Here is a 13,497-nt window from a genome sequence, read left to right as displayed (position 1 = left end):
CATAACGGCGTGTCAGCTTAATGTGGGAGGAAAGCCCGAAGTGATGCAGGTCTCAGACGTTCAGCACTTCGGTGAAACCCACGAACACGGGTATGGTGCCGACAAACCTAGAAACATAATCGGTGCGAACCGGGATTCGAACCCACAATCATAGGTTTCTGGCGTGCCCAAGGGACGCAACTCTGCACAGCGAATCGCGGCGCCTTAGACGCCTGCGCCACCAATGCCCCCTGTACTAGTTAGACCAGGTCTACAGCAGACATACGTGAGACACTGCAGCTTACTGTGAGAACACAACGCGTTACATATTTGTTCATTGTTTTGTTTTCAGTAAACAAAATGACAAATCCTTATAAAAAAAATAATTTCTAGTAGATGTATGTTTTGATTGTTTGTTTGTTTGTTATTTAACGCCGAACACTTAGCAATATTACAGTAGATGTACGTGATGTAGACTTATTACCCCGGTCGTATTTAACAAGGCATGGTCCAGTGGAGTCTTAATAATCAGAGTTCATCGATATTGAGATTTTTGCTTATAGAGAACCAGGGTTTTTTCACCCACAAACATGTAACGGTTATACCGCCGTCATATAGCTGGAATATTGCTGAGTGCGGCGTAAAACAACAAACAACAACAACTGTAACGGTTATTTCGACCTCATGATATCATTTTGTCATGGCCTTATCATCAGAATAAGCTTGAGACAGCGACTGGTCAAATGAACAGCTGTAACGGGTTCCCATTCCTGACAAAGTAAAGCTTGCATGTTTCCAGTAAGTACCTTCAAGGTCATCAGTACATGTGCATATATATATGAACCAGTAATCAACAATGGCAGTTATAAAACGGCGTGCCTCTGACGCCATGATACATATTTCAAAACATATCTACACTACAATATAGACAAAGGAAAATTAAAAATGTTCATGTATAACAGTCTCTTTCAAAAATTATATTTTTTATCACATGCCTGTGTTAAGAGATGGCCTGCTGGGCGGATTTTGGTTCACACATTCAAGGATTTTGAAATTAAAACTAGATGAGCTCCCAAATTGCTTTTGGATACAATGTCAACTTAGCACCTGAAAATGATCTAAAAGCATTTCTGTGGAGACATATTTAACATAATATCCTTGATCTACATTGTTTGTTGTTGATGATGAAGTAAGACAGGGGCATGACACACCCGAATGACATCACAGGTTCAAGTGTTGGTACATCTAAGACTAATATGTAACACAAGTGGGTAGACTTATATACAATGTTGGACAAAGTAACTGTGCATATATTATTTTTGATAACAGTTAGATTTGTAGATTTTGATTACCCAAATTTCCCCTCTTCTTCCAGAAATGTATCCGTACTGGTATCTGATAAGCATTTTCATGATTTTCATTTTAAATAATAATTAGAAATTCACATGTTATGGCCTATACGCTTAAAATTGTAAAAAGGACATTGTATGGTAAAGGTTCGTGTAGATCAATGGGAATATGACGTTATAAATTTTATCAAATATTTATACGAATGTGAATGAAACCTTGTTCCTTGCATCACCTGCATGTTTTGGACGTATACAAAACCGAATGTAGATTGAAAATGTGTAATAGAAAAGATGAGGCTTTTAGGAAGCGTGTGTCTAATCTTTAAACATGAGCAATTCTTTGACGCAAACTGAATTTGGATGGAGATGTAGATATGGACAGTACACACTTACGGTAAAAGATATCGTAAACAACGGACTTTCACATAGGCAGATATTTTCTTGAAGTTGAACAAATCGGCCTTTTTCCCTAACATATTTTCAAATAACGCGCGAGGGACTCGATGTAAGTTATATGACATAAAAGGAAGTATGTCCTTTCATTTAATTGTTAATTCCATCAGAAATGTATTCTAGCTTACAGTTGGAGGGGAAACACTTTCTTAAAGCCAATATTTATGACCAAAAAAACATTTGCTTTCGAATATCAAAAGTATGTATGCACAGTCACGTCCCCAGTAGTACATATTGCGCAAACATATTATGTTATCAAATAACGTATGCATACAACTCTTGTGAAACATTTGTGATCTTGACACGATCAACCTAAAACAATGCTAGCCCCCGTAAAGACTTAGAACATCATATGTTACACCGTCGCACAGAGGGAGTTTTGACACAAGTACACGTGAACAGATATATATGAAGAATAATGTTACGACGTCACACACGAACAATTTCACAGTGGAACACTGTCGAGGGCTTCAATGTTTTCAACTGAAATAAACAATATTTATTATTAACTAGGACTATTTAAATTAAATGTGAATATATGTGACCTCTCTTAAAATGATATGAGTTTCTGAGTTTAAATTAATTCAATTTCATTGCAAATTGAGTAAATGATAAAAATAAATAAACTGAGAGTATAATAATAACAATAATAATAATCATTATCATTACGATAATAATCATATTGATAATAACAAGTTTGCATCTGGTATGTTTTTGTAACACGAATTGATTTTAGCATTTAATGCATATTTTGACAATAGTATTTTGAGAGTGAGTGAGTATGGTTTTACGCCGCTTTTAGCAATATTCCAGCAACATCACGGCGGGGACACCAGAAATGGGCTTCACACATTGTACCCATGTCGGGAATCGAACCCGGGTTTTCGGCGTGACGAGCGAACGCTTTAACCACTAGGCTAGCCGACCGCCCCAGTATTTTGAGAAGGAAAGCAATTAAGTCCAGGGACTTCTTATGTATTATAAATGTTGTGTACCTTTCCGCTGGCGACGTTGTCAATGAGCATGACGATGTCCTTGGCACCCACGTTGACAGCTCGTTGCCGGAGTGTCACTACCGTGTGACTACATTCCATCATCGAGCACATGGGGTCATCGGGGTCACATTCTTCATACTGGACATACAAAGGACAATGGGTAGAGTGAGTATAGTATTACGCCGCCTTTAGCAACATTCAAGCAGCATCACTCGGGGGGACACGAGAATGGGCTTAATACATTTTTACTCATGTTGGGAATCGAACACGGGTCTTCGTCGTGACGAGCGAACACTTCATACACTATATATTTATAGTATTTGCATTAGTTGAGGAAGTCTACAGAATGTTTTTTTCTTGTGAAAGATACGGTAACGGCATCAGTGTCTCTTTTCTAAATTTCAAATCCCTTTGCACATGTTATGGCCACGGGCGTCTAGTGTCAACAATCTGCAGGAGCTATTGACTAACGTTTGTTAAGTGTACCTGTTTCCCAAATAATAATGTATGTCTAGTGTACCTGTTTCCCCACTAATAATGTATGTTTAGTGTACCTGTTTCCACACTAATAATGTATGTTTAGTGTACCTGTTTCCCCACTAATAATGTATGTTTAGTGTACCCGTTTCCCCACTAATAATTTATGTTTAGTGTACCTGTTTACCGCTAATAATGTATGTTTAGTGTACCTGTTTCCACACTAATAATGTATGTTAAGTGTACCTGTTTCCACACTAATAATGTATGTTAAGTGTACCTGTTTCCACACTAATAATGTATGTTAGTGTACCTCTTTCCACGCTAATAATGTATGTTTAGTGTACCTGTTTCCACACTAATAATGTATGTTTAGTGTACCTGTTTCCCAACTAATAATGTATGTTTAGTGTACCTGTTTCCACACTAATAATGTATGTTTAGTGTACCTGTTTCCACACTAATAATGTATGTTTAGTGTACCTGTTTCCCCACTAATAATGTATGTTTGGTGTACCTGTTTCCGCACTAATAATGTGTTTAGTGTACCTGTTTCCACACTAATAATGTATGTTTAGTGTACCTGTTTCCCCACTAATAATGTATGTTTAGTGTATCCGTTTCCCCACTAATAATGTGTTTAGTATACCTGTTTCCACACTAATAATGTGTTTAGTGTACCTGTTTTCACACTAATAATGTATGTTAAGTGTACCTGTTTCCACCCTTATAATGTATGATTAGTATACCTGTTTCCACACTAATAATGTATATTAAGTGTACTTGTTTCCACACTAATAACAATGGTTTAGTGTACCTGTTTCCACACTAATAATGTGTTTAGTGTACCTGTTTCCACACTAATAATGTGATTAGTATACCTGTTTCCACACTTATAATGTGTTTAGTGTACCTGTTTCCACACTTATAATATATGTTTACTGTACCTGTTTCCAGACGTCTGTACTGAAGCCATTCTTGACGAGGAACTCTGCCACCTTATACTGGCGATGGTCCAAACAATCAAACAAAGCGTTGCTGAACCTATGCTGGGCACCGTGTTCGTTCAGACCAAGCGTTAGGTTCTTCACCGTCGTCAAGTCGCCGGTCTGCAGACGCCAAAAGCGATATATGAGTCAACGTAACTGTCCCCTAATTACATGAGATAACTTATATTTCCTTCGAAAATATTTTCTAATTTTTCTAATTTCTGGACAGAGTATAAACTATCCAAGGCTACACATTTCAATTTAGTGGTCACACCGTCCATGTCGGGTGTGCTGAGAAGAAGCCTCTTAACATTACTTAAGGTGGAAATGGATGAGTGAATGTAGTTTTACGCCGTGCTCAACAAGACTTTACATAATCAAGTCTGTACCAGACAAACGGGTGAATGTAAGTATGAGCAAAGATCCCTCCACACCGTCGGGCACAATTACAGGCAATCTGCCAAGACACATTCGATCCTCTTTGTCAGTCAAATAGATAGTATGTGACACCTCATTTCCCTATCCCTTCGTGTTACACCGGGGCCTGAGTTAAGGGACTAGATTTAACTTGCACTAGGTCCACGTTGACATGAAAACGAAGTTGCACAAAAATAAAACAAGACTGCACCCTGGTCCCATAATTTTATAAAAGTTGAAACATTGGTCGGTTTGCTGCCAGTGTCACATACATTAGTTATGCATTACTGGAAACGTAATAGGAACGTGCACATCTTGAAGTACGCACAGTTTGGTTACGTCAAACCCAAGAAAGCATGACAAATTACACATAACACGGGGATTAGTGATGTGTTATGGTAAATCAACTTTAGAAGTACTAAGTGTTTTCCAAGAACAGTTTTGCGTGGACACAAACATGAATTATTTTCATCACACATGTAGACATAAATATTAGGTTGTTCAATAATAGGTTGCAATAGTGCTAGTTTTCTATAGCTAAATCCAGCCCTGTTTATACACACACTTAAATACATTGTTTTCAATGACGTTGCAATTTGCTCTGGTTTGTATTGTGAGGCTTCCGAATACTGACCCTGCACGCGTGGTAGAAAGTGTCGAAGAAGTTGGTCATTCCTAGAAATATTTCCAGGTCGAAATCCTCAACATCGGCTTGTCGCACCTGGAACTCGTGGGGGCTGCACGCAATTTTACTGTAGTCCCGGGGGGTCAAACCTTGCTGTAACACAGATACAAACATTTAATACAGGGGGCGGCAAGTTGTTGCTTTCATGTTGTTTAACGCCGCACTCAGCAATATTCCAGCTAAATGACGGCGGTCTTTAAATAATTGAGTCTGGACAAGACAATCCAGTGATTGACATCATGAGCATCGATCCACGCAATTGGTATACGATGACGTGCATCCATCAATCATGTGTGGAAATCATAAATATTTGTGTCTTTTTTGTATATTTTTGTGTGTCTAATCCAACATTACTCCAGCTATATGATTGCGGTCATAAAATAATCGGGTATGGACCAGACAATCAAGTAACTGACATCATGATCATCGACCTACCCAAATGAGATACGCTATGCATCAACCAAGTCAGCGAGCCTACCAACCGTTAGTCGCCCCTTACGACAAGCATGGGTTGCTAAAGATCCATTGTAACCCGGATCTTGACGTGGGTGGAAATCATACATAAAACTTAGGGACGCAATATAAAAATATGAATTTCACCTGTCATAGTTCATTCGATGAAGGAGTGTGAATTAGCCAAGAAAAAAAACTATAAAACTATAATTCACTCGAAACCTATACACCTGTACCTGTGAAGTACTGAATGCTTATGAACTACCCGATAAGCAAAATACTTGTATATGTAGGGCAATGATCCAGCTCAAAGGTCACTGTTTGTATTAGTGTTTAGGGCATGTTTGCTTTAATTACCGTATTGCCCGTACTTACAGTATCTTTTGTGTTCTCGTTTGCGCCTTTCTTCAGCAGAAAACCAATAGTATCTTGGTCCATGAAGAGATTGGCGTAGTGGAGAGGTGTGCGGCCCATCTACAACATACACATCAACATTAGACGCCATTAACTATGTACGTACGGTGACACTTCGTTAGGTCGAACTCGTACTTTGAGACAAGCAGAATGCCGACAAAAACAGTGTCCATACAATCATAGTTGTATCTTACGGCAAGCATAGTTGCATCTTACGACAAGCATAGTTGCATCTTACGACAAGCATAGTTGCCCCTTATGGCAAGCACGGGTTGCTGAAGGCCTTTTTCAACCCAGATCTTCACGAGGCAGCTGGGGTAGTAGCCGTAGCAGTAGCAGCAGCAGCAGCAGCAGCAGCAGCAGTAGTAATAGTAGTATCAGTAGTCCTTGTTTTTGATGGTGTTGGTGTGTCATCCATCAAAAATTCTTATTATCACAAACCTGTTTTATATAGTACAACAATTGTTCTAGTTATTATAATAATGAATTTTCACATCTTCTCTCGACACCCACAAGCGACAAATCACTTCCGTGATAAAGAATGTCCCCGCTTGTCAAGTACAAATGTATTGACAATGAGGAAGTTGTTTCACATCCAGGCACTAGTTGACGGAAACATCCTACATGAATCCATATTGCGCGCCGATGCGTGAAATTGATGACACAAAGTGAAAATATCGACACATCCATCATCGTGTATGCCTCTAGTCTGTATACAATAAGGGTGGGTATTCTGTCCATGACACGTAGAGTTACAACTGCAATAAGTACAGTGAGTGAGTTAGGTTTAACGCCGCTTCTAACAGTATTCCAGTTATATCACGGCGTGTCAGCTTAATGTGGGAGGAAAGCCCGAAGTGATGCAGGTCTCAGACGTCTACCACTTCGGTGAAACCAACGAGCACGGGTATGGTGCTGACAAACCTAGAAAGAAAATCGGAACCAGGATTCGAACCCACAATCATAGGTTTCTGGCGTGTCCAAGGGACGCAACTCTGCACAGCGAATCGCGGTGCCTTCGACGACTGGACCACCCGTGTTTGTAGAACGGCCTACATTGGGTATGCGACGTGAAACCCTTCATATTAGGTTAGCAGCAAAATATTGGGCGAGGCGTGTACCAGAATTTCCATGTGAAATATATGAGGTGGGTGTTGGAAAATTCTTAATGGCTGTTACTGATGGTATACGGTCTCATATTAGGTCAGTAACAACCATCTTGGATTTTTACTGACGGTATACGGGCTTATGTGGGGTCAGTAGTTCTGATCTCTGATTGGTCAATCTCACTTTGAGGCATAATAATCACTTTTATGTACAACCGTATAACCTTAAACATCGTTTAGGAACTCAACATGAATGTTTCGATACTTACATACATTTATCTTCGACCGATAACAGGCATTCACATCATGACAAGTTCTACATACAGTTATACACTTACACAATCAAACTTATTGATGAGCTGGGGGTAGTCCTCAAGGAGGGTGCGGACAATGTCTGCCTGACGGTGCAGCAGGGCGTGGTGAAGCACGGTCCGACTGCATCTGTCCAGGGCGTTGGCATACTTCTTCGTCAACAACTTCTTTACCATGGGCTTGTTGCCTCTGTCGATGGCCAGGAATACCTTCTTGGCATTATCCTGTTCAGAGTAGTGACGAATATTAACATGGCTGCTGATGTAGTGACTTTCAAAGAGAATCATGGAAATATTTGTGTGTTTGTTGGTTAACTCCGCACTCAGCAATATTCCAGCTATTTGACGACAGTCTGTAAATAATCGACTCTGGACCAGACAAACAAGTGATTGATATCATGAGCATCGGTCCACGCAATTGGGATACGATGACAGGCATCAACGAAGTCAGCGTTCCTGACCGACCGATACTGTTAGTCGCCTCTTGTGACAAACATAGTCACCTTTTACGGCAAGCATAGGTTGCTGAAGACCTATTCTAGTGAGTGAGTGAGTTGGGTTTAACGCCGCTTTTAACAGTATTCCAGTTATATCGCGGCGTGTCAGCTTAATGTGGGAGGAAAGCCCGAAGTGATGCAGGTCACAGACGTTTACCACTTCGGTGAAACCCACGGGCACGGGTATGGTGCTGACAAACCTAGAAACATAATCGGGGCGAACCGGGATTCGAACCCACAATCATAGATTTCTGGCGTGACCAAGGGACGCAACTCTGCACAGCGAATCGCGGCGCCTTAGACGACTGGGCCACCCGTGCTACCGAAGACCTATTCTACCCCGGATCTTCACGGGTGACCAGCAAATGAAATTATCGGGTGGTCTTTAACTTATTTTGAGTAGTATAATTGGTTCATAAAGGATGTAAACAAAGGCAACAGAGAATGCGCATTAAAGGAATGGCTTTCTGGCATGGTGGTGACATATTAAAAGGTGTACAGAAAGCTAAAATAAACTCGGTCCAAAGGAAATAATTAGTTCTTTGATTTATGGAAAATATTCTTTTTCATGTCATTGGTTCATAAGGGATGTAAGCTGAGTAGTGGCAACAGAGAGTGCGGATGTGGTTAGAGCGACGCCACAAAGAGAAACGAAAGTTTCCAATTTTTAATCCAGATCCTGGTGTGCTTTGAACTACACAATGGATGTGAAGCCCATATTTGGTGTTCATCCTTCGTGACATTTTCCTAGAATAGCGCTAATGGTGGGATAAAAGCCAAATTGTAAAAAAACAAGACACTAAGTACCAACTCACATATTTAGTCTTCACTCAAATACACACCCAGACGTTCATTGGTAGGCGTACATGCACCTATCTTTTTTAACGTAAATAAACATATAAATTGACTCTGTTCCAAATTAAAAACAAAATCACTTAAATTGATTTTTAATAATAATGATGATGATGATGATGATGATGATGATGATGATGATGATGATGATAATAATAATAATAATATAAAAAATAATAATAATATTAAAAAAACACTTTCCATAGTCAAAAGAAATATCTGCAAGTCAGGGAGTCGATTGTACGATTCCGACTTTCCGAAATGTCCTCAATCGGTCCTCCCTTTGTCACCCACGCGTTTCACATAAGTGGTGAATACGCATGCACTCAAGCACGACGGAGAATGACTCCCATTCGAATACAGACAGAAAGGACAACACGTCACTTTGATCCATATTCTACACATAGTCCTATAACCGTCGACCGTTCACAAATAAGCTTGTGTGTGTGTGTGTCCATCAGAGAAAAGCCTTTGTCACAAAATACATAAACAACCAACACTGTACCGAGAGGCTTCGAACGCTACATTTGTACCGTCATGTTCCTTTACGAACCATCACGTTGCGATATATTAGTAATACTATGCATGAATCCAGGTTAATTTGGATCTGCGGCTGGTAGTTGGCCGAAATGAGTTTGTGTTTGTATGTAACTCAAAGCTAGGTTACCTGTTTATTTAACCGTGTTTTGCACCGAGAAGGTGCAGCGTGAGGTTTCAAATGATTAATTTAGCGCGGTTAAATCTACAGGTAACCCAGCTCTATACTTGTCAAAATTGACACACGTACACTCGTAATTATTTCCTTCCGCTCTCCTATCCCCTCCCTCTATCTGTATTACCTGAGTGTGTTCTAAGTCGGACAACGTGTGCCTTATCCGTTTCACTATTCTGATAATAAGATGTGTTTAAAACAAACAAAAACATGACTATCGGATCCTGACAAGCCTAAGGGAGACAACACTGCAACGCGAATTGCTGGGACTTAGACAACTGGGCCACCAGCCATAGATAATTGGTTTTGTTAGTTTGTTTCTTTGTTTGTTGTCGCTGCACTCAGCAGTATTCAAGCAAAATGGGGGGCGGTCTGTAAATAATCGAGTCTGGACCAGACAATCCAGTGATAGATATCACGAGCATCGATCCACACAATTGTGAAACAATGACATGCATCCACCAAGTCAGCGAGCCTGACCACCCGATCATGTTAGTCGCCCCTTACAAGCATAGTCGCCTGTTACAGCAAGCATGGATTGCCGAAGACCTATTCTACCCCGGATCAACCCAGTCAGTGAGCCTGACCACCCGTTAGTCGCCTCTTCCGACAAGCATAGTCGCCTTTTTCGGCAAGCATGGGTTGCTAAAGACGAATTCTAACCCCGATCTTCACGGGTTAGATGACTGGTCCCACAATGCAATCTACGTAAGTAGATTATTCCGGCGGCCAAACCGAAAGTAGAAATTGACCTACCTGAGTCGCGACAATGTTTTGTAGGATGGTCACCAACTGCTTTGAGTCTTGTTTCCGAGCAAGCTGAAGAGCATTCCTCCCCTTCTCGTCCGTGATGTCTAGAATGTGGTCATACGCTTGAAGGATCATAGTCTCCAGACGTTCAATGTCACAGGTATTTATAATGTCGATCACATGGTCGTCAATCATCTGCACATAATTGGATTTCCCCATTCCCTGGGCAATGTCACGTACTGTACGTCCACAACGTGCACGCGATGCTACGTTAACACCGTAGTCGAACAACGCTCTGATAATGTGTTCCGGTTGGTTGGACGTTATGGCGGTCAACAGAACTGTGCCTCCTTGGCGCCCCCTAGCGGTCAAGTCAGAGTTTTTCAGAACACAGTGCACTATCCGCTCATCTTTTGGTCCGCCCGGTCCGGAGAACATCTAAACAAAGGAAAATTGTCATAAATACACACTGAGAGAAGAGTGAGTAAGTTGGGTTTTGATTCCGATTTGAACAGTATTTCACCACGCGCTTCCTTGGTGTGGGAGAAAGCTAAGTGATGCAGAGTAGATGTTTACCGCTTTGGCGAAACCAAAGCGCATGGATATGATGCCAACAAACATACAAAGGTTATCAGACAATCCGGGATTCGAACCCAAGATCAATGATAGGTTTTATGGCACGCAAAAAGAAAGCCATCCGTGCCACAACGGATGAAAGAGAAAAAATTGAAAGGTGACACGTCTCATGTGTTATATAGTGAGTAACATATAGACGGATAAAATAATTATATATTATTTAAAATACGAAAAATACGTATACAATTATACATTTCCACACCATGAAGACCGCCTCCGTGGTCTAGTGGTAGAGCGTCCGCCCAGTGAGCGGAAGGTTCGGGGTTCGATCCCCGGCCGCGTTATACCAAAAGACGGTACTTGTTGTTACCCTGAGTGCCACTGGGCATTAAGGGGCTAAAACAAGGACTGGTCGGCACGGAGTGGGGTATTCATGTTAAACTGCGGCATGGTATTTCAGTGGGCTAGCACTGTAAAATCGGCATTAGTTCGGACTAGTAAAAGCAGCCACAGCTCACCTAACCATGAAATAAAGCAATATGCCGATGTGAACACGTAATTAAACATGCATAAAGCATGTAGAGATATGTACACGAAGACGGTGTTTTCAGTGGATATTTCTGTAAAATAAACGCATTAACTTAAGCTTGTTTTTTTTCTGGTATATATTGAATATATTACGTGTGAGGATGGACATATGCAGCATTCACAAACAACTGAAATTATGTAGAATAAAATCTTCTCCCTAAACAATAAGTATAAAACCGCTTGTATCGAAACTCGGATAAGCAGAGTAAACAGAGTAAAGAAAACTATTTTTGCAGATGTATTTCAGATTCCTTACGAAACAAAGAACGAAAACATATATTTTAGATACCCGATGAAATAAATACATTACATGAAAAAAGAGTGGATTGGGCGACATCTGTGGGTCTGAGATGGGAGCGTACAGAACGTTGGTGTCTGGTTTGAACGTCATCACGAATTCCAACACCTCAAACACGTCTTTCTCCCAAGCTGCTGCCAACAATGGCTGTGGTTCCTCAGGGAAGTCTGGGTACGAGAACTGGTACGAGTGGTCCTTTGTGTTCACGTCAACGGTGTTTCTGTCAAAACCTGCAGAAAAGTTTATGGTTTTAGGATGGACAGAAGAGATGGTTCTTGGCCGATCATTTTGGGAGTGGGCTGGAATTTTTGTCGAAGATAGGATATTATTCCGTCTGCGTTTCAAGACATGCAAAAGAAGGGGGCGAACGATTTTGGGGGACAACAACAATATATTTGATAGGAAAAAATGTCAACGTCAGAGAATATCCAATCTCGATCATCCGCAAATACAGATTCCATTTGGCATAACAGGCAAAACAGAGGTGAAAATGATAATGAATGGATCACGTGATCACGATAATACGTGAGAACACCAGGGCCCACTTGCACAAAGCGATTTTAGCGCTAAGATAATCGTAACTCCCATACTTTAACATAGGCTTACAATAGTCTTAGAGTTAAGATCGCATTGTGCAAGTTGGCCCATGTGTTTACGAAACCACGAGACCAAATTTATTTTCCAGTATTTTTAGGAACAAATAATAATTATTTTCAATATGGAGAGGGCGCGGCCTGTTACAGTCACGAACTGGATATCGTGATCGCGTTTCTTTAATAGTTTGCCCATATCACAGGAGACTGATCGCATTGTTGACAACTAAGGAATTGAAGATTGGTCGTTGGCGTGAAGAGCGAACGGATTAACCACATTGCTACCCAACCGTGCATGTAGAAGAGACGCATTTGCTCACTAAATGAATCTTTGTTGTGTGAACCGATCAAAACAGCCTAGACTGACATCTAGTCTCTGAAATGAACATATCGTACATAAAAAAACAGTTGTTCAGTTATCTTAATAAAAATATAATAAAAAGGAGCCCAGTGACTCTCTTCATTTTCAGATTTCCTGATACTGCAGTGATCTAGACTTGCCAAACATTATAGACTTGCATGGGCTGTATTTGATATATATTTGTATCAGGGTCTGTAAGACAGACTAAAAACAGCCTTGAGATGACACTTACCGAGATCCTTCCACATCCCACACAGTCTCTGTACCGCCGCCATTACCCCAAGGGCAAACTCTATGGTGTTTTCATATTTCTCAAGCAGATAGACGATGCCCAGCTGTCCAGCCTTAGCGTGTGCAAGACACTTCATGTTGGTCACTTTACCATTCTTAAACACCGTCACCCGACACCACGACTTCAGCAGGCGCTCTATGACACGTTTGTCTGGATTCGGGGCAAACACTGCTGCCCAAAGGCCTGGAGGAACAACGTTTCATTAGGTGTGTGAGTGAGTGAGTTAATATTGTTTTACGCCGAAGTCATCTCCGAACGCATGTTAACAAATAGTTAATGAGTCAGCGACTGTTGTTAGGAGGTCATCGATATTCGAACACTATGGCCTGTAAATAATCTTATCTTACTTC

The 13,497-nt window shown here is 40.8% G+C and overlaps 1 protein-coding gene across 1 annotated transcript in view; it reads right to left on the bottom strand.

Annotated features, from left to right (window-relative positions):
* Positions 1 to 399: 399 nt before the first annotated feature.
* LOC124131521 overlaps positions 400 to 13,497 on the bottom strand; it is a 29,121-nt gene continuing 16,023 nt past the window's right edge. The window contains exons 5-13 of the mRNA XM_046494816.2: positions 13,088 to 13,330; positions 11,914 to 12,131; positions 10,446 to 10,877; positions 7,656 to 7,853; positions 6,173 to 6,271; positions 5,294 to 5,437; positions 4,201 to 4,362; positions 2,777 to 2,914; positions 400 to 2,264 (exon numbers count right to left, since the gene is read on the bottom strand). Coding sequence (XP_046350772.2) covers positions 2,211 to 2,264; positions 2,777 to 2,914; positions 4,201 to 4,362; positions 5,294 to 5,437; positions 6,173 to 6,271; positions 7,656 to 7,853; positions 10,446 to 10,877; positions 11,914 to 12,131; positions 13,088 to 13,330 — 1,688 coding nt within the window. The 3' untranslated portion in view covers positions 400 to 2,210. The remainder of the gene's footprint in view (positions 2,265 to 2,776; positions 2,915 to 4,200; positions 4,363 to 5,293; positions 5,438 to 6,172; positions 6,272 to 7,655; positions 7,854 to 10,445; positions 10,878 to 11,913; positions 12,132 to 13,087; positions 13,331 to 13,497) is intronic.

This window comes from Haliotis rufescens, unplaced genomic scaffold (assembly GCF_023055435.1).
Source record: "Haliotis rufescens isolate VD_foot unplaced genomic scaffold, xgHalRufe1.0.p SCAF_1, whole genome shotgun sequence".
NCBI lineage: Eukaryota > Metazoa > Mollusca > Gastropoda > Lepetellida > Haliotidae > Haliotis > Haliotis rufescens.
This window is presented reverse-complemented; position numbering and strand designations above follow the sequence as displayed.